The 26,422-nt window shown below is 35.8% G+C and overlaps 1 protein-coding gene across 1 annotated transcript in view; it reads left to right on the forward strand.

Moving 5' to 3' along the window:
• PLCZ1 (phospholipase C zeta 1) overlaps nt 1–26,422 on the forward strand; it is a gene marked incomplete at both ends in the record, with an annotated part of 48,261 nt that overhangs the window by 13,229 nt on the left and 8,610 nt on the right. Inside the window, 8 exons of the mRNA XM_082635602.1 lie at nt 2,186–2,387; nt 4,957–5,101; nt 9,286–9,435; nt 12,646–12,885; nt 14,142–14,289; nt 18,447–18,563; nt 19,654–19,826; nt 23,109–23,241. Coding sequence (XP_082491728.1) covers nt 2,186–2,387; nt 4,957–5,101; nt 9,286–9,435; nt 12,646–12,885; nt 14,142–14,289; nt 18,447–18,563; nt 19,654–19,826; nt 23,109–23,241 — 1,308 coding nt within the window. The remainder of the gene's footprint in view (nt 1–2,185; nt 2,388–4,956; nt 5,102–9,285; nt 9,436–12,645; nt 12,886–14,141; nt 14,290–18,446; nt 18,564–19,653; nt 19,827–23,108; nt 23,242–26,422) is intronic.

The raw sequence follows: 26,422 nt of genomic DNA on the forward strand, positions 1-26,422 counted from the left end.
GGAAAAAGAATAAATTCATGCAAATCATTACTATTATAATATATGATGCCTTTGCCCCATACACTCACATGTTTCTAAATTTGCATAACTTTGAAATAGTTTGCATGACCCTAAACATTTTATGTATTTTCTTCTAGCTTTTTTTTTTTTTTTTTTTTGCGGTATGTGGGCCTCTCACTGTTGTGGCCTCTCCCGCTGCGGAGCACAGGCTCCAGACGCACAGGCCCAGCGGCCATGGCTCATGGGCCCAGCCGCTCCGTGGCATGTGGGATCTTCCCAGACCGGGGCATGAACCCGTTTCCCCTGCATCGGCAGGTGGACTCTCAACCACTGCGCCACCAGGGAAGCCCCTAGCTTTCATTATTTAAACCAAAATTGTAAGAGCATTTTAAATGCTGGCTCTTTCATTTTTATGATGTCATAAACATTTACTTATGTCACTATATATTTTTTTTTGATACATTATTTGTAACGGCTGCTTAGTATTGTATCATAGCTTGAGATTTAATTTGTTGCCTCCCCCCAATTATTTTGCTTTTATAAATAATGCTAGTGTGAGCATTCTTGCACATCCATCTTTGTCTGAGGCTCTATTTCTGTAGTATAAATTCCCAGAAATAAAATTCTTTGCCAAGGATCACCACTCTCTATTCTAAAGTGAATACTCACACCAACTTTTAATTTGAGGCAAACTGAGTAATCAACAACAAAAGTAACAGTAACTAACCTTTATAGAGCTAATATATAAAGTTAGTATGCAGGGATGGGTGTTATGATTACAGTAAGTCCCCTACATACGAACGAGTTCCATTCCAAGAGGGAATTTGTAAGTCCAATTTGTTCATAAGGCCAACAAAGTTAGCCTACGTACCTAACTAACACAATCGGCTATATAGTACTGTACTGTAATAGGTTTATAATACTTTTCACACAAATAATACATAAAAAACACAAAAAATAAACATTTTTAATCTTACAGTACCTTGAAAAGTGCAGTAGTACCAGCTACATCACTGCTACTTTTACGCTCGCTTCTGGACATCCTGGGCTTGAAGTAAAGATACTGTACTACTTTATACAGTACTGTACAGTAAAGTGTACAGAAGCACAACCACTTGTAGAAGATGCATGCACATGACAATGTACTCCAGACACGTGAACTAACTTATGTGATTGGACATGCAAATGCAAGTTTGCATCTTAGAAAGTCACAACTTGAAGATTTGTATGTAGGGGACTTACTGTACCACCATTCCAAAGATAGGGAGAAGTTAATTAACAGGCTCCTCATATAACAAATAAATGGATTTAACCCAAGCTGTCTCATTCCAGAGCCAGTGTTCTGCTTAAATAGATAATTTTGGTTTATATGATACTGAGTATAAAAGTTCAGAGATCATTTGCTAAAGCTGGTAATATGCAAATGACTCAGCAATTGTATTTATAGGCATGCACCCAACAGAAACATGTACATATTTGCACCAAAAGACACGTCCTGGTTGTTTATAGCAGAACTTTTTATAATAACCCCAAACTGGAAATAATCTAAATGCCCATCAAGAATAGAATTGATAAACAAATTGTGGTGTGCTCACACAATAGAAAGCTATACAAAAATGGGAATAAAAAATGTCTAACTGTGTGCAACTACAAGAATAAATCTTATAAACAATGTCAAGCAAAATAAACCGGTCACAAAAAAAATACATATTGTGTGAGTCCAATTATATAAAACACAAAAACCAGGGAAAATGGAATCTATGCTGCTAGAAGCCAGACCGTTGAATACACTTGGGGGTGGGGTGTGGGTGGAGGAAGACTAGAAAGTTAGCAGTAGGCGGTCTTCTGGGGTGCTGCTCTGTTCTGTTCTTTCACCTTGGTGCTGGTTACGTAGATGTTTAGCTTGTGGAAATGAATGGATCTATGACATATGTACTTTTCTTGTATGTATTTTTAAAATATTAAAAATCAGAGATGATTAAATAATACGTAATCGAATGTTGATATAAAAGAACTAAATATAAGAACCTTAGAAAAATTTGCTTCCAAAGAAACATTAAAAATAGTATTAATATTAAGTCTAAATGAATATTCTAGAAACACACTCTGGTACTAAGTTTTAAAGTGAGATGTAATTTATATACTACTAATGATATTTCTGCATTGTTTTTATTTATTTTCATAGTTAAACAAGCACACCAGATGTCATTTGAAGGTTTTACAAGATACATGGATTCGTCTGAATGTCTACTATTTAATAATAAGTATGAAAGTGTTTATCAAGACATGACTCATCCATTGAGTGATTATTTTATTTCAAGTTCACATAATACGTACTTGATATCTGACCAATTAATGGGACCAAGTGACGTTTGGGGATATGTAAGGTATTTCGATTTTTAAATCCATTACATTTTAAAGACATTTAAAAGTTCATGGTGGTGTCTACCTCAGTAGGTAATAATTCACAGTAAAAGAAGGCTATGCATGTTATAAAAACACATAGGGAAGAGGAATTTTGATTCGTGCATATCTTGGATATCCAATCTTTGGGTGGTTGTATAATTTATTCAATATATTATTATCATACACTTCCCTTCTAATCCTGTCTGCCAACCTCCTCTCCCCAGTTATTGGCCCTCGGAAGTTTCCTGAGCAATTTGGATACTTCATATGTGAATATGTGAAGAAGACTTTTAAAATCTTATTTAGCTAATCAGAACTTCCGGGGTTTCTAAAATAATATGGTTAAAATTAATTCTCAGATATCTCAGTGCTATAAGGAAAACCAACACATAAATTATATAATGTGGCATTTATAGATAATATATATACTTATATGTCAGACACTTTACATCGATTAAAGGCAGTCTACGCTGCACCATTAATTTTGCGTTCTACAATGTATCATACTGTTAATACCAGTTTAGTTTCAGCTTCAGTTTACTCAGTCAGCTGAAGATACAGTGGTGAGCAAGATTTTCAAAGTTGCTACACTTATTTGTTCATGAGAATAGGCAGGTAATAAGCAGATAAACAAATCGATATTTCCAGGGACTGATTCATATGGAGAAGATGAACTAAGGTAATTGTGGGGTGAAGGGTGTTACTTTAATTGAAGGGTCAGGAAAGGTTTCTCAGAGGATATAGTTGTGGTCTGAGTGATGATAAAGAGGAAGTTTCAGGTCTAGTGGAAGGGCCTGCTAAGTAGAAGAAATAATCAGTGCTTGGCATGTTCACATGAGAGAAAGACAGCAAGTGTGGGTGGAAACAAATGAGAATGAAGGGAGGTGAGTTTGAGGAGGTAGACAGGATGCATTTATGCGGCTCTTAGAGACCATGGAAGGGCGAATGGATTTATTCTAGTTGCATTGGGAAGCCATTGGAGGGGCTTTTCTTGGGATAATATCATAACTTGATTTACTTTTTACTGTGGAGGAAAGACTGATGGTGCAAGAGTGGAGGTAGAAGATGCTTTGGGAAGACATTGTAGCAGCCCAGGCGATGCTGATCATTTAGATGGTGAATTCATGAGGCAGCAGCTGAGATAGAGGGCTGAATTTGAAATATTTTAAGGAGGCAGAGCCAACAAGGTGAGTTACCAGGTGATTTGAAGAGACGTATGAGGGAAAGAGAGGATCAGGATTTTGGACCTGATAACCTAGGATATGATGACATTATGGACAGAGATGGTAAAGCCTGAGAGAGGAGGCCATTGTAGGTTGTGAGGCAAAAGCAAAAGTTCTGTGATGGCCATGTTCAGTTTGAGATATCAATTAGTTATCAAAGGGCTAGGTCAGATAGTCAGTTGAGTGTATGTGTCTGGGATTTAGAAGAAGTATCCAGACTGGAAAAATAGGATTGGAAGCCACTGGTATATAGGTGATATTCAAAGCTATGTGATTGGGTAATATTACTTAGGAAAAATCATAGAAAAGATATCTTATAATCCCATGATAACATCAAACTTAGAAATTAATATTGCTTCTCCAGTTTAAAATCTAAGTAAATACATAAATCCACAAACTCAGAAATATATCTATTTAGAATCCTGTAAAGATTGCCCCATTCATAGCTCTACTTTTATTACAGAAATTTCTGTTCATACCTCATTACATTAATTTTTTAAAGAGAGAAACTACACATTTTAAACAGGTTGACTTAGAAATACAGAAAATTACTTCTGAATTCCAAGAAAGTGTTCCACCCATGTGAAAATTTAAAGTTAAGTTTAATTGTATTTCTTCCTCTATTTCCTTACACACCTGTGGAAGATACACTCAAAATGCAAGTCTTTCAAAATTTCTCTACTTATGAGAGGTGGTGTAATGCAATGTTTACCTATTAATGTTTAAGTTTCTGGTGCTAATCTTTCCTCCCTTTCTCTCATTTGTTAATTATATGATAGATATAACTTTTTTGTGTCTCAGTTTCCTCCTCTTTAAAAGAGGAAAACTAATATTAACTGCATTAAATATTTTAATCCACAAAAAGCCCCTTAAACTTATTTAAGTGGAGAATTTCTTTCCTGAGTGAGAGACAAATTTTCATTATTCGTTCCCACGTCATTATTCATTCATTTCACTCAGTGTGAGACACTGAAAAGTGCCCTCCACACCACCGCTGGGGGAGAGACAACTTTCTTTTACATGCTTCTGAGTAAAAGGGTTGGCATGACACAGTGCAATCCACTCAAAACATTTTGCCGGGGACCAAACCGTGTAGTTAAAATAAGCAGCTTGGTAAAGGTTGGCTTGATCTAAGGATAAAATTAAACCTATCTAGAGATGTAGCAAGAATCAGTATTATTTAGGTTGTCCTCCATGAAAATTTTTTTTCCCACAAAGCTATAGAGGGTTTTGATCCATTAGTAGCAAATGAAATTCATGTAGTATTTTGTTAAAGGTATAACCCATAATCTAGGAATGACCATTTATTTTGTTTAAATTTTACTAGTGCCCTTTTGAAAGGATGCCGTTGTCTGGAAATTGACTGCTGGGATGGATCACAAAATGAACCTGTTGTATACCATGGTTATACATTCACCAGCAAGCTTCTGTTTAAAACTGTTATCCGAGCGATACACAAATACGCATTCATAGTACGTGCATATCTTTGTTAAATTACAGTTATGTAAACATAAGATAATTTACTTGTTTCAAAATCCTATAATGCTTGACCTTAGTTTAGATCAGTAATATTTCCAATTGTGGGTTATGATCCATTAGTCGGCAGTGAAATCCATGTAGTATATCATTAAAGGTAGATTTATCAAAGTTAATCTCAGGTAGTAAGGTACATGTGGTTTCATGGAACTTTTAAAAAAAGTTTAAAAATTTTTGTATACAGCAGGTTCTTATTATCTATTTTATGCATATTAGTGTATATATGTCAATCCCGATCTCCCAGTTCATCCCACCACCCCCCCATACTATCCCCCCTTGAGTTTCATGGGACTTTTTATTTAATTATATAATATATATTATGTGTGTGTGTGTATGTGTGTACACGTGTGTATTGTGTCATAATATAAATTATATTTCTTACCGTGAGTTAATGGCCAGAACAGTTTGAGAAATACTGGCCTATGTAATAGTAAATATTTTACCAACATTCGAATATTTTAGTTTCAAGACACAAATGTCAAAAATGTATTATCTCAACTTTTGGCATTTTTTTCTACTATGATGTCAGCTATTTATACAGAAAAGAATGTTTAGAAGTTTACTTTGGATTTCAAAATTATTGTTAAATGTATTAAGTTACAGATTCAAAGATTTAATTCTTTCTAGAGCTTCTTAATTCAGCTTAAAAATCCTCCTCTATAAATTGAGCCGGTTTTAACAGTCATTGAATTCTGAATAATACTTGATTCCATTGACAAGCTTGGCTAATTCAGTACCTTCAGACATTTTAAATTGTTTTTTTAAACTTAGTATATGTGATTTCTTTCTTAAGTATTTCAACCATAGTGCAATTGAAGAGATTTAATTAACAAAATCTTACTGAGTACTTAATGTATATCTAATAAATTAAACTTACAAATTCAAAAAACCGAAAGTACTCCTAAATAAGTCAATATATTATCTGTAAACATAAGCATAACTTAAAATCACACAGTTAAATCAATTGCTCCATTATTTATTAGAAATAGGGTATAAAATACTAAATATTCACAAAATAAATATAAAATATTTAAAAATTTATCTTAGTATAAAACCTTGATATATGGCATTAATTCTCTTAAACAACTAATTTCTGATGATTTCTAAATTTATATCTCTATCCACACTTCTCCCTTGAATTTTACACCAATATAGACAACTCCCGATTTGACATTTCCACTTGCATATTTAATAGGTATAATTAACTTAACATGTTTAGGCTTGAGCTCCAGATAATATTCCTCTTTTTCCTAGTCCCACTTTTCCCGTGGTCTTTCCCATCTCAGTTAATGTTAACTTTTGTGTGTTCGGCCTAAATCATTGTTGTCAACGTTAACAGTCCCTTCTTTTCTCTCTACCCCCTCAATAAGTTTTTCAGCAAATCCTCTTGACTCTACTTTCAAAATATACACTGAATTTAATCCCTTTCCCCATTCTCACTGTCACTGTACTGGTCAACTACCATCACCTCTCACTTGGATTATTACAATGGCTTCTTATCCAGAGTTCCTGCTTCCCTCCATCCTCCTCTGTGGTTCCATCTCAATATATCAGCCAGAGTGACTTTTTGGTAAGTCAAGTCATGTCATTCCGCTTTTCAAACCCTTCAATCCCACTCAAAATAGAAGCTAAGGTCCATACCTTGACTCACAAGGCCCTACATGACCTGTTTTCCATGACCTCTCTGACCTCTCCCTTGTTCTTGTGACCATTCTGGCCTCCTTACCCTTTTTCAGACATATCTCAAAGCGTTTGCACTTGCTATTCCCTTCATCTGAAATACTCTTCCCAAATATTTGAGTAGCAAACTCTCTCACTTCATTCAGGGTGGGTAACTGAGGGAATAAAAGGAAATAGAGACAATCTTAAAATTAAAATGCCTTGCAAGGATGGACAAACCCCTACAGCTTCTAAGACTCCAAAGAGTAAGCGATGGAATAAAAAAAAGGCTTTGAGCAACAGACTCAATGAGACTTCTCAGTTGGATAATGTGACACAGTTTTGCAGCAAAGATTAGATAGAAGGTTGAACTTTTTACTCAATATAGTTACCATTAATTTGGGGAAGAGAGAACAATGAAATAAAATAGACTTGATAACTGTGGCTTGGAAAGAACTTTGGATATAGTTACTGACACATGTGACTTACTAGAAACAAACATATGAAATTGAAGTTTTTGAGGAAGTTGTATTGCTAAAAACTAAACCAAACATAAGTCTGACTTGTTAGGTGAACCTTAAAACAACCCTTGGTCAGGAAGTAAGCTGCAAAAGTGGCTTGGCTTTAAGGAAAGCCAACTCCTCAGCACATGCTTTAGATATGAACAAGGAGGATAATGCCAGAGGATCTTCCCAGAGGGTGGAGCCAAGGACCACAGAAGACAAAAAAAAAAAATGAGTTCTTCCCAGTGAGTGAAGTCAGGGCCTAATCAAGAAATCCATTTGCTAGGCCTTCACTTTGCCTAGTCTCAGGATCACTTATTATATTTGGGAAAACAATTTTACAGTATTCTCTTAATATTAGACCGAGTCAATATATATGTACATGGGTATTTATGAGAAGGTCATTTTTTAGGCTGAACCCCAAAGGTATTAGGTTCTAATTCCTAAAGTAACATTTACATGTTACTTTATTTGGAAAAAGGGTCTTTGCAGGTGTGATGAAGTTAAGAATCTTGAGATGAGAGATTATCCTGAATTATCTGGGTGGGCCCTAAATGCCATCATATGTATCCTTATTAGTGGGAGGTAGAGGGAGATTTAATACACACAGAAGAAGAGGCAATGTGAAGATGAGGGGCAGAGATTGGAGTGATGTGGCCACAAGCCAAGGAATGCTGGCAACCACCAGCAGCTGGAAAAGGCAAAGAACAGATCTCCCCTAAAGCTGCTGAAATTTTAGCCAGTGAAACTGATTTCATTTTAACCAGTGAAACTGATTTCAAAATCTTGGCCTCCAGAATTGTGAAAAGATGAATATCTGTTGTTTCATGTGACCAAGTTTATGGCAATTTGTTACAACAGCCATAAGAAATTAATATACTCATGCATTAATAAGGCATAATATTATATGTGATATATATAACATATGACATACATATCAAAGGTCTGTAATAATGCAGCAGACCTTGCAATTCCTTTTCTTGTTATTCTAAATTGGTAAATTTGTGTCCTGATAATTATATGTGGAAACAAAATAAAGAAAAAATTTTGAATAAGATCCCAAAAGGAGTGCTGCTCACTATTTTGTGACAAATTTAAAAGTTACAATGGTGACTAAGGGCAGAAAATATCTTTGTAGAGTCACTTTTACTTACTAGATACTCTTTATTATTAAAAATTTGAAATATCTTTATCTTTGTTTTTAATTATAAAGCAATGAGGGTTTTTTTGGGTTTTTTTGTTTTTTGCGGTACGTGGGCCTCTCACGGCTGTGGCCTCTCCCGCTGCGGAGCACAGGCTCCGGACGCGCAGGCTCAGCGGCCATGGCTCATGGGCCTAGCCGCTCCGCGGTATGTGGGACCCTTCCGGACCAGGGCATGAACCCGTGTCCTCTGCATCGGCAGGCGGACTCTCAACCACTGCGCCATCAGGGAAGCCCCAGAAATGAGTTTTGATTATAGAATTTAAAATTGAAAAAGTGGAAAATTAACCTTTTTTAAAAACTTACCAGGGTTAAAGTTTTTCCTAAAAATATCTAAACATATATATGTAGTTTAGAAAAAAATGTAGAATCTTACTCTTTGGCAACTTGTTTTTCTTCATAAGACTAGATCATAGATAACTTTCTGTAGAGTATATATAGCTCTACCTCTTTTGTGACAGAGTTATATCATTCCTTTAAAAGGATATGCCATAATTTATTTAAACAAGTACCCACTGTTGGGTGCTTCAGTTTTTTTCTTATACTTCTAATGCAAATAGCAATAATTTTCCTTTCTATACAGATTTAATGTTCCCTGTTTTGTCAGACTCAAAACTATTTTCAGTTTAAAGAAAACGTAATTATTTTGCGAAGGTACTGAACATTAGAAATGTTTTAAAATTACGTGCTTCTATAAATTGCATTTAAAGTTATTGAGGAGTTTTGATTAATAACTGTACTATGGTTAATTTTTTAGACATCTGACTACCCAGTGGTGCTCTCTTTAGAAAATCACTGCTCCCCTTCCCAACAAGAAGTGATGGCAGACAATTTGCAGTCTACTTTTGGAGACGCCTTGCTTTCTGATACGCTTGATGGTTTTCCGGACAAATTACCTTCACCAGAGGTAACACTTTGTCTGAGAAGCTCAGGTTAAGAAAAAGAGAAAAAAACATGCTACTATTGTATTGGCCCATGAAACTGGGCTAGAGATCAACGACAAATGCTTAGTTTTGATTATTTATAGAGGTGTATCTTTGCAGTGTGTTTCCTAGGAAATAGTCCCGTGAGCATTTAGGTGAATACATTTTTGATAAAGAGAATATATAGAGATATACCTAAAAATTCACATTTTAATTGTGCGTCATATCCCATGTGTCCAAAATTTCAAGTCAGTTTACATTAGACCACAGGAATTTGGTATGTTTTACAGGCCAAAGGCTAAGAAAGAGGCAAAGATCTAGGCTGTAAATAGAATTCATGCCCAGTACCTCAGCATCTGGGTGGCAGGTTCCCCCTTTTTTAATCTGCTCTTTTTAATGTCCCTGTCTCTACAGGCATCTTACCATCTTCAGTTGAGCATACTCAAGTATTTGGTTTAAAAAAAAGCACCCACACCCTACCCTCAGGATTCAATTTCTACTCCAGCTATCTTTTTATTTTATTATTTCCTTTCTCAACCCAAATTTTCATTTCCTTGTCTCCTCACAACCTACCTATTCAGGCTCCTCTTCCACGTGCACCAAGTAAGTATTTCAGTGTGCTCATCACTTTCCTACCAGTAAATTCTTTTTCTTTTTAATATTTATTTTCTTTATCTTTTTTTTTTCTTTTTTTGGCTACATTGGGTCTTAGTTGCAGCACGTGGGATCTTTGTTGAGGCTTGTGGGATCTTTCATTGCAGCGCATGGGCTTCTCTAGTTGTGGAGTGCAGGCTCCAGGTCACGTGGGCTCTGTAGCTGTGGCGCTTAGTTGTCCCGCGTCATGTGGGATCTCAGTTTCCCAACCAGGGATTGAACCTATGTCCCGTGCATTGAAAGGCAGATTCTTTACCACTGGACCACCATAGAAGTACCCCCCTACCAGTAAATTCTAACGGACCTATTTCAGCCTTCCTCTGACTTCTTGCCTTGACAGCATTCAACGCTATGGTTGCCTCCTTCCTTTCAGTGAAACACCTCCTTCTGTAACACCACATTCTTCAGGCTTTCCTCATTCCTCCCTGGCCACTCTTCAGTTTCCTCTGCTGGTCCATTCTCCTCACCCCAAATTTTATCAGGAGATAAATGAACTTTTTTCTTTTTTGAATGACAGTATTTTTCAACAACCAATAGGTTAATTTTGACATGTCATCATTTTGGTAGACATAGTATATATTTGTAATATTTGAATATCCCCCTTTATATTTTTCTTTATTTTATTTAGATGAGTAGAAAATTTAAAAATGAAAGTGTTATGACACTAAGGACAAGAAGTATAGGACTCACGATAGAATTAAGACAGAGAAAAATAAACTGAACAAATGGACAAACTGTGACTCTTTCACTTGATGAGAATGCTCACAGGCTAAATGTGTTCAATTATGACAGAAAAGAAATATTAAACAACTTGTTCAGAGTGCTGTAAACACATCATCAGAGATTAAATCTAAGAGTCGTGGTCTAATTCAGGAAATTATAATAATAATTTCAGTTTTCTAGGAATAGAATTCCTCCTCTTATTATTTATAAATCTATTTTTTAGTATTCAGATATATAATTTCCATTAAAGCTTTTGCTTTCACACTAAAGTAAGGAGATGCTTTCCAATGAGTAAATGAGAAATTAGAGATAAAGTCATTTTCTCATACTGCACTTAGCCCTCAGTATACAAAAGAATTGCCTGGAGACTTGTTAAAGAGAAATAATTAATTCTGTCCCACAATTCAAGATTCTGGTTCTCTAATTTTGAAGTAGATTGCAGAAATCTGTTCTTTTAACAAGCACCCCAGGTGATGCTTTTGATATTTGAGGTTGCAGAGTGCACTTCGGTAAACCCTGTATTAGTAACATGAGGGTCATGGTAAAAGAGAGAAGACACAAGATGATGGAATAATTTGAGTGGGTATCTGAGGATGACAAAGAGAAGGGCAGTCAAAGCTCCTTGAAGAAAAGAACTTTAGGGACTTCCCTGGTGGTCCAGTGGTAAAGCATCTGCCTTCCAATGCAGGGGACATGGGTTTGATCCCTGGTTGGGGAACTAAGATCCCACATGCCGTGGGACAACTAAGCCCACGTGCTACAACTACTGAGCCTGTGCACCTCAACTAGAGAGCCTATGTGCCACAAACTACAGAGCCCAAGTGCTCTGGAGCCCACACACCACAACTACAGAGCCCATGCGCTCTGGAGTCTGCGCGCCACAGCTAAAGAGAAGCCCGCCTGCCGCAACCAAAGGTCCTGCATGCTGCAACAATGATCCCGCGTGTCACAACTAAGACCCAACACAGCCAAAAATAAACAAACAAACAAATAGAAACATTATAATAAAAAAAGAAAAGAATTTTTCTTCATAGGGTAGATCCCAGCAACATTATATACAATGTAGCAGGCACTGAATAAGTATGTTTGTTAAATTAATGAATATGTGAAAAGGGCAGAAATAAGTAAGTGAAAGAAAGGAACCAGAAGGCTTTGAATTTAGAATGAGTGACCCAGATGGTGAATTTTGCCATGCTCCTAGTTTTGATGGGCAGGAAATACTAAGTTGATGATGCTCGTATGCAGTACAGTTGAAATGTGAAGATTTATAAATCTTTAGCTTAAATTTAGTCTTTACTAGGTGTCAAATACTATAATAGATATTTTTGTATACCTGATCTCATATAATACTTTTTAATGTTGGATAAGAGAGTGATGACCTGAAGCATTCACTACCAGAAGTTATAACATTCTAACTTCTGTAACACTGAAAAATATATATATACACATATAATTATATAAATAATAATTTATATAAAATTATATATATAATTTTAATAATTATAGAAAATTATATATATATAATTTTCATGTATTTCAAATTTGTGCATAGTAATAATTTATGGAATGTAGAAGAAATAGAAAAGAAAAGAAAGCCCCAATCATTACAGGTATATTTTTTGGTGAATTTTGGTCAATACAGTAATATCACTGCTTTCTATTAGGTTTTTAGGACTATGGAAAAAAGATGGAGCTTTTACATATCTTACTACTGTGGGCAAATTGAAAATATGATGAAAGACTTTTCGATGACAATGACAAGTGCAAATTTACCTGTGCATGTGTAATTGTATCTTTCTTTCAAATTGTTTCTGTAGGCATTAAAATTCAAAATATTAGTTAGAAACAAGAAAATAGGAACTTTAAGGGAAACCCGTGAAAGGAAAGGTTCTGATAAGCACGGTCAGGTAGAGGAATGTGAAGAAGAAGAGGAGGCAGAGCAAGAGGAGGAGGAAAATGAGGCCAAAGGACCAGAACCATTGGATGCTTTTCAAGATGATTTGGAAAAGGAGGCAGCGTCAAAAAGGGCAGTCGGAATTCCACTCTTCAAGGAAAAGGTGAGATGAGGTTTTGTGAAAGCCTTACAAGCGATTGAAAAGTTATCTTGTTTTTTTGTTGATTAGTTTTAAAACATTTTGGAGGAAAACATCTTTTTCCTACTTATAATAACTTCAGTCTATTATTTAAAATTTGTTTGGAAAAAACTAGCAGGGGGGAAGAAGTTTTAGAAGTCATCTCTTCCTGTATTAGCTGTTTGTAATTATTTTTTTCCCTACAGCCAACAAATATTATGCCTTCTTATGTGTTAGACACTGTGCAGTGTACAAAAGATAGTGTATCTGCTCTGAAGGAGATCATACTGTCAGAGACAAGAAAAGCACTGTTTATATTATATAGTATTTTAAGTATACAAGTTAGCATGACAAAGGAAGGTATACACGGTTGCAAGGGATACAAAACTAATTCAGCTGGTTTAAGTAAAATGTGAATTAATTCAATTGGTCCACAGAAATGAAAGTTTAGGGAAAGGGATTCTAATTTCAAGAATGACTTGGTTCAAGTGTATCAAGCAAAGTCCACAGAAATTTCTTTCTCCAACTTTGGCCCTACTTTTCCTATATTGGTGCAAGCCTTTGCAAAGCTTCAGTTTTACATGCTTTCAGATTCAAATCCAGTGGAAGGCCTGTCTATCTCTCAGCTGACCAAGCAGATTCTTTTTGTACATTGGCTATGATCCAAGCTGTGCACATCCCTGAGCCACTTACTGTGAGGAGTGCAGAGATCTGGTTAGCCAGGCCCAGTCCACGTTACCGACACTTAAGCACATGGGTTGAGCATGCGCAAGAAGTGTTTTCCAAAAAAAAAAAAAGAACACTTTGGAAGGGGCTAAGAGAAGTGCAGAGGGTATAGATACTGGGCTATAGAAGAGCAATAAAGTACTATACAACAGAAGTTATTCCAAAATGTTAGATCACATTGGAAATATATTTACTCATGACTAAAATTCTTGAATTTGTAGAATTCATGATACTAAACTAAGACCTTTGGGATAAAGGAAATAGAAATAATTGCCATCCTCAATACTTACTACATTAATTGGAATTTTAGGTTTAGGTTGTCTCATAATTGACATTAAATGTTATCATAATAGAACATATTCACATTGACCCAATTCAAATAGTTTTTGAGGATATAATCTTATGAAAAGACTAAAATCATTGATTTGAAAGCATATTTTCTTTATTGAAAAAATAATTTTTCAAATGATTAGTGCAAAAATGTGAAATTATTGCCTTTTTTTTTCACCGCAAAGTTAAAAATAGCTACGGCCCTATCTGATCTTGTTATTTATACTAAAATTGAGAAGTTCAGAAGTTTTCACCATTCAAGACTGTATCAACAATTTAATGAAAGTAACTCTATTGGGGAGTCACAAGCCCGAAAACTTTCAAAGTTGAGAGGTAAATTCTTATGATTCAAATAGATAAAGTGTTTAAACAAGTTATATTCACTTTTAAGGTGTCAAAATTGGTCAATGATGTTTACAAAAACTATATTCTAGTACAATTTCAATATATTTAACAAATTTTAAAAAGGGTTATATGCCTCAGGTCGCATTAAGTTTTATTTCACAGAACTCAACCATTACTTAAGTCATGAAATTTTGATTGAGAATGTCCAGTATGGAGACTTTGTTGGGAGGGGCTGTGGTGAGCAGTTTACATGGGAGAGCAGTGACAAGGCTACAGAGGTAGGCAAAGCCAAATTACAAGGAACTTGAACTTTGTCCTACAATCCAAAGTGAGTAGGAAGAGATTGAAATCTCAGGAGTCACATGATCCCCTGTGTGTTTCTGAAAGATGCCTCTGTTAGCGCATAAGGGTGACACTGCCTGCAGGGAGGAGATGATAAAGGCTTATGGCAGGGAGACTGGAGCCAGGGTGAACTTTGTGGACTCGGTGGGCATCTAAGAGGTAGAGTTAAATAGACTGGGAGGCTGTATCTCTAAGGTGAAGAAGAGGGAAAAAATGGTACCCAAGCCAGACTGCCAGATGGCTGTGTACCTGCAGAGGGACCACTGTCTCCTGAGTCTGCATCTGAGGTGGGTCTATTCTGCTTGGTGTAGAGCCTGAGACACAACAGGGAAAGAGAATGAGAAGAAGACGCTACCTTCTTCTCAGACTTATATGGCAGGGAATATCATCAACTTAAAAAGGGATGGTCTGTCAGGAGGGGAAATGTTTTCCCTCTATCCTTCTTGAGTTCTTGTGGCTGGACTACTAATAAAACAGACGCAAGTTTTGACAGGAGAAAAAGAAACAAAACTTAATTCATAGAAATGGGACCTAAGAAGTGACCAAAGTAGGCAGGTTTTATACTTTTTAGACAAAGAAACAATAAATTTGTGAGGAATTGACAGGACAAAGAAATTTAGGTTTTTGGTGACCAATTAGTGAAGAATTCAAACAGCGTTTGGGCTTGGGGTAGTAAATTAAAGAAGTCACAAAGTTTGTTTTCACAGTCTTCTCAGCCCTGAATTCCCTGTCTTTGGTGGGAAGGGTGTCCTATGTTCAGACGCAGGGAGTGCATCTTTCACATGAGACATTTATTTCCTCCTTTGAAGGAGACAGAAAGGAGGGATAGAGTGTCCCTCTTGCACTGGCCATTTCTTAAGTCACTTTAATTCAAAATAATCAATAGGCCACTGAAGCACATTTTAGGGGCAGCCTACCCTGTGCCTCAACAGTCAATTAACTTCAGAATCAGGTGACTCTCCATATCCTTTTTAAAAATTGCAATCTACCATCTTATGTAGAAGCTCCATGGCAGAGAAATCAGCACCGGCAACTAACTTGAGAAAAGCTGTTGGCTATTAGGAATTGCAGATTCTGGTATATTTGTTGGTTAACCTCATTTGGCTGGCCATCGGTACCCCAGGGTTTTGAGGCATGCTTTAGCTTATCTCCTCAAACTGCCTATTAGAAAGATCCTATATTAAAGGGCTTTTTTTTTTTTTTTAACTGAGGCTTGTGACCAAAAGTCAATTCAGTAGATCTAAATGACAGTTAAAAGAATAGAATAGAGTAGAATGGAATGGAATAGAACAAAATGGAATGGAATAGAACAAAATAATAGGATGGAGAAGATGTATTGTAGGCAGGAAGAATAAGTATTGTTTTGTGAAACAATTGTGTGTGTGTGTGTGTGTGTGTGGTGTTGGGTTGTGATATAAGGCGTATTTTTTACTGTGAACTATTGTCAACAGAGTTGAATTTGAATGACCTACTTTACTAGCCTCCACTGTTTCAAACTATCGGATAGTTTTTGTTGTTGTTGTTCATGGGGACAGGACGTCTGGGCACAGCAGAAGTCGTTATAATTCTCTCACTCTCTTCATATTAAACACTTGCTCAAAATCTGAAAAGGGACTGGGTAGTTCAGGGCAGAGTCATAAAATATAGCATCAGCGTTTCTTTGGAAAGAGTATAGAATATTTTTCTTGTGCCAAAAGTTAATAGTAAATAATTAATGATTGGGCAAAGATGTTCTGCAAGGATGTCTATCATTAAAAACATAATAAACATCATTAAGTTTATAATAGGGAAAAATCAGAAACAGAAATTTTCATATGTGTGAATGCTTTTCAGTCATTTAAAGATAATGTCGTAGGTGAATATTATTGAAATGGAGTGATTTTCGTGTTATCTTAGTAAGTTAAAAAATGGAAGTTTATAAAAGGGAATAAACAATAAGATTCAACTAAAAATAAGTATATACATATGACAAAAGAATGGAAATATATATATATACCAAGAGGTTATCAGGGTTATTAATTGAGTGGTGAGATTATATGTTGTTTTCTTATTTTTTCTTATTTAATTTTCACATTTCTCATGCTATGTGAAAACATAGCATGTTTAATTTCTACATCTCAGAAGTAACAAAATCATGTTAAGGGTCCATAGTGATCATTCATGTTTATTGCTTTGTAGATGAAAAAAATTAAGACCCAGAAGAGTACGTATTTTATCAACAGATAGACATCTAGTTTAGGACTGGATAAGGGATCATGACACTTGGACACACAAAGTGCATTTGTACATGAGTAGCTTCAAAGTGAACTTTTCCTCAAGGAGAGGATAACTTCTAAAATTGAGTGTTTATTAAATTAACTGTAATTACTATTAACTTCAGTAACTGTAATTTTTTACCTATCAGTGCTTCCTAAAGAACAGTTTTTAGGATGAGAGTGGCAATGATTCTATTCTAGCCTGAAGAGCAAATAAAGTGGACATAGGCAATAACCATTTCTTCCATGACTGGTCACCATATTAGCAGAAATAGTTGTGGGAAAAGGATCTGCTTAGTGAAAGAATAAAAACCTTGGAGAAACATAAAATCTATGTTCAAAAATTTGAGGGGTGTCCAATGGTAAATGGTGTAAATTAGTTTTGAATCTTAAGTGATTAAATACAACTACTAGAAATGTGTAAAAAAATTTAAGTAGAAACGTAAAGAATATGTATAGAAACTGAAACAGACTCGTGTGTGTGTGTGTGTGTGTGTCTGTGTGTGTGTGCGTGTGCTTCAAGTATAGACATTGTCTTCCTTTCCTTGTAAGGAAAACATTTGAAATAATCAGAGAGGTATTGGGTGGTAGCAAGTTCTCTCTCTTTTTTTTTTAAGAACAAATACCTTTTATTTTTTTAATTTTTTAATAACTTTATTTATTTTTGGCTGCGTTGGGACTTTGTTGCTGCATGCTGGCTTTCTCTAGTTGCAGTGAGCAGGGGCTACTCTTCTTTGTGGTGTGCGGGCTTCTCATTGTGGTGGCTTCTCTTGCTGAGGAGCATGGGCTCTAGGAGTGCGGGCTTCAGTAGTTGTGGCATGCAGGCTCAGTAGTTGTGGCGCACGGGCTTAGTTGCTCCACAGCATGTGTGATCTTCCTGGACCAGGTCTCGAACCAGTGTCCCCTGCATTGGCAGGTGGGTTCTTAACCACTGTGCCACCAGGGAAGTCCTGCAAGTTCTCTTTCAATGGAGGGATGCAAACAGAAATTGAATGAATTTTGGGGAAAGATACTATGGTGGTTAGAAGGTCAGCTGGAAGCTGAGTTGAGTAACTTTAAGGTCCCTTTCAGCCCTGAGGATCTGTTAAATATTCAATTTGATTAACTTGGATGACATCACATAGTTTTATATGACTTCCGTGCAATTCTGTCCTAATGAGAAAACCAAAGTGAAAAAAACCAAAATGGGTAAAGATACTTTTGTTTTCAAAAATGGATGCATTTTATTTTGGAATTTTATATACTCTATGTCAAAGTGAAATTAATTTGGCTGTGAACAAAAAGAAATATATTATCCAATTGTTTCTTTCTTCGAGTGAATAATTACATAAAATTGTTTAATAAAAAATTATTATTAACTTTTCAATAACAGTGAATTACACTGCCAAACAAAGGCATGAATTTATTTTGATTTCCATGAATTGCAAATATTTCTGCCAGGACAATAGACATCAACATTATTGAAACTGTTGTAGAATTAAATAAATATATACACATAGTAGTTTATTTGAAATCTTTGCAATGTTTTAATAAATTTCTTTTTTTTAGCCAACGAATTTATTCTTCACACCACAAAGTTCATTACCAGAATATATCCCAAAGCAACAAGAGCAGACTCTTCTAATTTTAATCCTCAAGAATTTTGGAATGTAGGTTGTCAAATGGGTATGTTACATAGGATACTGAGTTTTTTGCAAAAATAAGATAAAATAAATTCATTTTGTGAATTAATGAAAGAGTCATGAAAAGAGCTTCCTTTGAAGAATTTTCGAGCCTGGGTGTTTTGGAGTCAAGCAATGATGAATCATTGGCTTCAAGAGTTGAAGTTATTCCTAAATAGGTTGAAAAGGGTAAATCTAGGTGAGGGTAGAAGCATGGAGGTTAAATTCATGAGGGGTTTGCATGGGAATTGTAGGAACGGGAAAAAGAAACCAAAAAGAGATGTAAGAGGACAGTGGAGATGAAGTCCTTTGCTTGAAAGATTTGCTAAAGGCCTCTTCAAATCGACTGACCTCTGCTTTTTGTACTTTAATCACTTCTGCATTCATAGTATTGAAAAGTAAGACTGCATAGCTTTGTTATTTGTCCTTGACTGACTCTCCTTATTCCAAATTGATCAACTGGTGTACCAGTGGGACTAACCAGTCAGAAAGTGCCAGGTGTTACCCCTTCTGCTGCTGAATTGTGACAAGGCCCATAGGTTTTCAGAGAGGGAGGGAGTGGGATCAGGATGGTAGGGAGGGCAGTGGGGGGTAGATGGTGGTACTGCATTATAGTGGCTATTTACCAGCCTATATGGAGTTGTTTCTATATTTTAACAACAATTATTGCTCTGCCTGTTCCCCGCTTTCTCCTCTAGTGATTACAGTACCTCTTTAGTCATGAAAGTTTATGATACAGTTGGTGTCTTCCCTTCCAGCATTTAATGTACTGATTTTCTTTACTCTCATATTTCCTGAATGTTTTCTGACATGTACATTGCTATTCTATAATCTATGCTGTATGCCATTTTGATTTTTTAACTCAAAGCTGTAAAATAATTTGCAGATTAAATTTTGAAACTCACCTTCATATGTTAACAAAGACATGGCAAAAGGAAAGGTTTAAAAATCATGACTTATTTGGCTAATGCTTGCTCTTAAAATGTTCGAAGATATATAATCCATGATTAGGTTTCAGTAAACTGTTTAATTGCATTTCTTTAGATATACCCTCTATTTCCTGACAATGTTAAAATAGTCTTTTTCCCTCACAGTGGCCTTAAATTTCCAGACCCCTGGTCTGCCTATGGATCTTCAAAATGGGAAATTTTTGGATAATGGTGGTTCTGGATATATTTTGAAACCACACTTCCTAAGAGATAGTCAAACAAAGTTTAATCCAAATAAAGCACTAATGGACAGTAATCCAATCATACTTATGATAAGGGTAAGATTAATTACTTTTTCTTTTAACTTTATTGGTTATGATATAAGCTAGATAGTATGCATTAATATTTTTAGTTCTATTGATTTTCTTTAATGCCTTTTAAGTTTCTGTTAATCTTTTCAGGTAATGTAGGTGGGTGGTATTTCAGCATCCTTCCATATCTGAAAAATGTCTTTCTGTTGCCTTTTTGCATGAATGAAAAAAATTGCATAGTTCTAATTAGAGGAACTAGTCTAGGTGTTCTAGTTGTTGTTCTAGTGAGAAGGTGGGGTGTTTCAGCCACTTTTTCAGATCCCTTCCTAATCCACACAAATCTCATTGCTGTGCTTCTGTGGATTTCTTCTTTCCTTTTTAATCTATATGCAAGCGGTTCTTTCTCACTTTCATTTGTGGGTGAGAAAGAATTTCTTAATCCTCATCTCAAACTAAACATTCTCCTTGTATTTTATACACATTCACATTATACACATTCACTGTTTCAACCCCAAACAGTACTCAAATCTGACCTCATTTTTGGACTATAAAGGCTTATTTTTAAATTTTATTTAAATTCCTTGACTCAATTAACTCAGGCAAGTGGGGGCTATTCTTGTCTTCCACATCTCCTTCACTTCCCATGTCCGATCCATTTCTAAGTTCTGTAGATCTCATTTTAAATGTCTTCCTTATCCATCCCCTTGATCTGATGTCATTTGTTACTGTCTTTTTTTTAGGAATCAGTTACCTGTCATCACCTCCATTCCTTTGGCTTCCTAAGGGGTTTTCAGGTAGCCTTGTCTCAGTTGTCCTGATCCATCTTCCACAAGTCAACCAGAGAGATTTTGCTGCAGTGCTAATCTTATCATGCCTACTTAATATTTATTTGTGTCTCCTGATCGTTTTCTTTTTTTTTTTTTTTTTTTTTTTTTTTTTTTTTTTTTTTTTGCGGTACGCGGGCCTCTCACTATTGTGGAGCACAGGCTCCGGACGCGCAGGCTCAGCGGCCATGGCTCACGGGCCCAGCCGCTCCACGGCATGTGGGATCTTCCCGGACCAGGGCACGAACCCGTGTCCCCTGCATCGGCAGGCGGACTCTCAACCACTGTGCCACCAGGGAAGCCCTCCTGATCGTTTTCTTAGTCTGGCTTTGTCCTACTCCTCTAGCCTCATCTCTCACTTCTTCCAGCCTTTCAACCCATTCTGAAACTGTATGGAAGCCTTCTTTTTTGTCCACAATGACTCTTCTATGTATTGCATATGCTATTTCCTTTGATTGGACTACTCTTCCGTTCTTCTTCTGCCTATTGCATTCTGACTCATTTTTCAATACTTTACATGTCACTTCTTTTTGGAAGCTTTTTCCTGTGCTTCTTTTGAAGTTTTCTTCTGTTTTTCCATAACACCCTATACATACATACATTATGGCACTTACCACACTTTAAATTATAATTATCTACTTGTTATACTTGTCTTTCTCCCCCCACTTGTCTGAGGGTCCTTTAAGGATAAGGACTCTGTTTTGTTCAACCCTTATCCACAGTAACTGACACAAAGTATATGCTCAATACATGTAGGTTAATTGAATGAATGATTTCTTTTTCAAGTTGAGAATACTAAAGAGAATATATGTGCTCTTTTATTGAGAAAGTGAAGATGGAGGATAGCTGGTATGCATAGATGTTTACAAATGCCACCTATTTGTATTCTGAGAGGTCTCATGTAGGGGTGTAAGTGACATGGTGTGAAAGAGGCAGGGTTGATGATTTTCCTAGGAAGCTGCTGCCATAGCCATGTGTGTCTTCCCCTCTTGTTCTGATTGTTCTAGGGAGCTTTGTGATTACATTATGACTTGCACAAATTGTGGAGAGCATGATTTGGGAATAAAAGTTTTGCCGTTAGCTTTCTTATGTCCTTGATGAAGCCATTTAACATTTCTGGTTTACTCTTTGTCAACTGTAAACAGAGAACTTTGGATTAAATCAGTTATTTTCAAGCTTATAAAAACTAAGATATTATTTTCTAAGTTTAAAATCTCGTGTGTAAGACCAGTAGATGAAAGCAGAACTCTCTGGTTGACCACTAAGGGTTTTCTGTTTGACATCCATCCTTTGCAGCGGTCCCTGGAAGGGCTTTGTGAATCAGAGTGTACAAATTATTTGAACAATAAATCTCTAAATTCTATTTCAGTATGCACCTTCTCCATATTGATAAGGGTTTATTACCTGGAGGGCCCTATATTCAGCTGATAGCCTCTGGTATCAGTGTACTAGTTTTTCACAGTCAATGTTCCTTCAGGTTACCTTGATATCTAATTATGCTTATTGATCAATGCCCGTTCCATACTGGTTGTTAAATATTTGCACAGTTACTCTGGTTTCTAGCTGATGCCATAATTTGTAGATGTAGGAAGGAAAAAATTACACACTGGCACTTTTTTATTTTCTTTTCCTTCTTTTCTTCTTTCTTTTTTCACAACAATTATTTATTTGTTCCTCTTTATTATAATCTTCAGAAATTGAAATCATGTCTCAATTTTTTACATTAGTACACTCTATAAACTAGTACACTTCAAATACTGTTTTTTTTTAAATTCGGACTTTGTTCCTTAAAGTAAAACAAATCTGTGCTTCAACAATTAGCTTGACTAATCGAAGGCTAAATAAAACTATTATTAGTTACTTTGTTAAGCATTTTTCTGCTATCCAGTCCCTAATATATATATGTAATAATTGATTTTGTCAAACTCAGGTTACTTATGACAATATAGAAAGCAATGGGTAAGGTAAAATTTCATGATAAATTATCCAAACATATAAATTATACTGTCAGAGAATGCTATCATAGGAAATTATGTGGTGTTTTTTCTTATATTTCAGAAGTCATATTTATAGTTTACAATTTTTTTGTTGTATATATACAATATGAATTTGAAAAGAGTTCATGTTTTTGGAGTGACTCAGCCTGAATTACAGTAGAAGGGGATCATAACAATGCTTTTAAAATAAAAATATTTGTTGGACCATCAATCTTGGAGAATGTGGATTCTATTATAATGACATATTGGTAAAATGGAGTAATTTAGACATGTTCCTGGTGTTCATCTATTGATACTTGAGGATAAAAGAGTTAAAATTAAAAATTGGCACTGTTTTCTACTTTCAGTTTGTTTGTTTGTTTGTGTTTTTTTTGGTGGGAAATGACTTAGTAAATCATGATTTTTGGAAAACCTATTTTATTTTGAAATTAAGCAGTGATGCAGTTTGACATTCTGCTAAATTCTTGAATTCCCTTATTTTTGTGCAGCTCATCAGTGGGATCCAGTTGCCTCCCAGTTATCATTCATCATCTAACAAAGCTGACACATTAGTGACTGTAGAAATTTTGGGAGTTCCAAATGATCAAATGAAACAGCAGAGTCGTGTAATTAAAAAAAATGGTGAGCTCCTAATATATTTTATTGAACATCTGTTAGACTTCTTGTTGAAAAGCTTAAAAATTATATATTGATAGAGTTTTGATACATATTTATTATTCATAAGGAAAAGGTTTTGCATTATGTTCAAGATGACCAAAGTGTTATATGCAGCAAAAACAATTTGACAATGACTTAATGTTGGCTAGATGTATTTTCAGATTACAGATACAAAAATGTATCTGACCTGAAAAATTAGTGCTTTTTCCATTTTTACTTCCTTTTTATGTTTCCTTGTATGACTGAATTAAGAGCGACATTTTGACAGCTGCAAATCTACTTAGCTTCTAGCCTCTGTGTAAAATAAAGAACTTAAGATTTCTCTGATACCACATGTTACATAGTTATACTTCACTACTTGAATTATTTTAGATCAGAGGTCTGTGACTTCTGACTCAGGCTAAGGATGCCATAGAAACCTACTCGTACAGTATTTGGATAAAAAATTCAGTCATTTTTGCCAGAAGGGAAATGTAGGAATGGAAGAAATGACTTTGGTGAGATTTTCAGTGTTCCAGCATCCCATGATAATTTAGGTAATACAGTACTGACATTGTTATTTCTTCTCTGAAGTTGAAATCATGAAGGAAATTAGAAAAGTATAGATTCTTGGGGTTGACTCTTAGAATCACCTGGGAAGAGAGCTTGCAAGTGATCCTTTGAGTCTAGAATCTTCTATGAGTGGATATTCCCAAAATATAGTAGACTTCATTTCAGAGTCTGGAAATATGCTCCAGGCTAAATGGCACAGATAGAGGAGCAGGTGCCATCTTAGTAGTCTTCTTCTTCTTTGGTGATAGTACCCCCCCTGCAAAATGTCCAATGTTCAACTCCTCCCAAATCCAGAATATTCCTCCAGCATGGCCCCTAGTGCAAAGGGCATGAAAAAAGGTTGGGGAAGTTTTGCTACCTCATCCTATGTTATCAGTGGGAAGGGATATTAGTGATGACTTCCTGCCTTATTTGGCACCCCTTAGAGTTGAAATGGCAGTGTCAAGAAACGGTAACTGCTATCAGGAAGCTTCTAGTAACCTATCCCTTGTTTTCTCCATCCTCTTAATTGAATCTTCATGACAAAATGCACAGAACATTAATTTATTCAATGCACCCCTTATATAATACTATGATTCTAGCTCCCGTTAGAAATTTGATTGCATCCCTGGGTTTTATGAGAATAACCCTACAGAAATTCAGTTTGGTTCATTAGACATTACTGGGCCCATTATATTAAAAGCCTGGTTCTAAGTATCAAAAAAACTTCGAATCTCTGTTTATTAACTGCATTCTTATGTATGTCCCAACTAATTCTATTGTAGATAGTTTACAGTTCAGTGTGGAATATGAGATATAAGTAAAACTGTTATGAACAAGTCATTAGTGCTTTAAAGAAAGTACAAAGAATTGTATGGAAGGGGCAAATTTTGAGATGGTTCTTGGCAAATGAGTAGAATTTTTTATAGAGATTGAGGATAAGGGAACTTTTTTTCTTTTTCTTTTTTTTTCTGGCCATGCTGAGAGGCTTGCATGATCTTAGTTCCCTGATCAGGGATTGAACCTGGGCCATGGCAGTGAAAGAGCCAAATCCTAGCCACTGGGCTGCCAGGGAATTCCCAAGGATAAGGAAATTTAAGGCAAAAGTAATAATATGAGTGCTAAAACATGGAGAAAACATTCAAACATGTTAGGGAAAAGTAAAGAAGTAAAGAAGTTCAAATGCAGTGTACTTAAGAAAGATTAGTGTGAGATAAAATGAGAAATTTACCTTGGGTATGGTCATGGAAAATAGTGAAAGCCATGATAAGGTAGTAGAAACTTTTTTTTCTGTATAAAATGAATAAAATTAAAACTTTTAAACAGGGATATAAAACACTAAGAGAGTTGAGCGTTCCAGAGATCATTTCTGCAGAGTAGAAAGGACGAAGTGTATGAGAGAGAGATGAGAAATACAGAATAGAGTTAGATGTGATCTCACAGTTAGAGCATGTAGAAGTCAGGTCCTAAACAAGGGCTGTGGCATCAGAAAAGGAGTGGAGGATGCATGTGAGGAAGACTAGCAAGACTAAAGGTGTAGATAACCGGACAGGAGGGATTCTGAGATCACTTATCTACTAGGGTAATGAAAGACATGAGAGTCTGGGAGGAAAACGATCACATTTGGGTAAGGTGGGGAAACGATTTTTAACTATATTTGTAACTAAGCAAATTTGGTATTCTGGTTTATTTTTTATTTATTTTATTTTGACACTAAAAGGACTTTCGTATATATATCTATATATGATTGTGTGTGTGTGTGTGTGTGTGTGTGTATGAAAGAGTGAAAGAGAGTATGGTGAAGGAGGGTTGGAGGAGGAAGAATAAATTAGTATAAGAATTTCGTGCAGTCATTTTTCAGTGTCTATAAAGAACTGACTCTCGGGCTTCCCTGGTGGCGCACTGGTTGAGAGTCCGCCTGCCGATGCAGGGGACGCGGGTTCGTTCCCCTGTCCAGGAAGATCCCACATGCCACGGAGCGGCTGGGCCCGTGAGCCATGGCTGCTGAGCCTGCGCGTCTGGAGCCTGTGCTCCGCAACGGGAGAGGCTACAGCAGTGAGAGGCCCACGTACCGCAAAAAAAAAAAAGAACTGACTCTTAAACCTGTCCCTATGCTCCATTGAATTATTTCTTTTCTTAGGGCAAGGTAAGATGGTTATTATTTCAGTGTGAGTCAATTTGTTTAATATTTTTACGGGCATAGACTGCATTCTGGATTACTTCCTAGTAAATGTGCACTTGTGACTACAGATGCACCATAGAAAACATAGATATGGTATAATTAGTCATAAATGCTTCAATACTTCTTGAAATGTAACTCAAAGGACAGATCTATTGAAGTAGTAGGTGTAGCATTGCTTTTGTACAATGAAAAATAATACATTATTTTTCTCTGAACTTTTGAGTTTTTATTAAATAAGAGTATATTTGATCTGGATGTGAATTTCTTGATTCCATTCAATTATGCTTAATTTTTCTCTGATTTGGGTCACATTGTGATACAATTTGGATTTCTTGTTTGGCAAGAGAGTGTTTGGGATAATCTATTTTGCTAAGGACATAAATTACTCATCAACTTTGTATTTTTTTTAACATCTTTATTGGAGTATAATTG

This window comes from Mesoplodon mirus (genome assembly GCF_964341445.2).
Source record: "Mesoplodon mirus genome assembly, chromosome: 11".
In the NCBI taxonomy this organism is placed as follows: Eukaryota; Metazoa; Chordata; class Mammalia; order Artiodactyla; family Ziphiidae; genus Mesoplodon; species Mesoplodon mirus.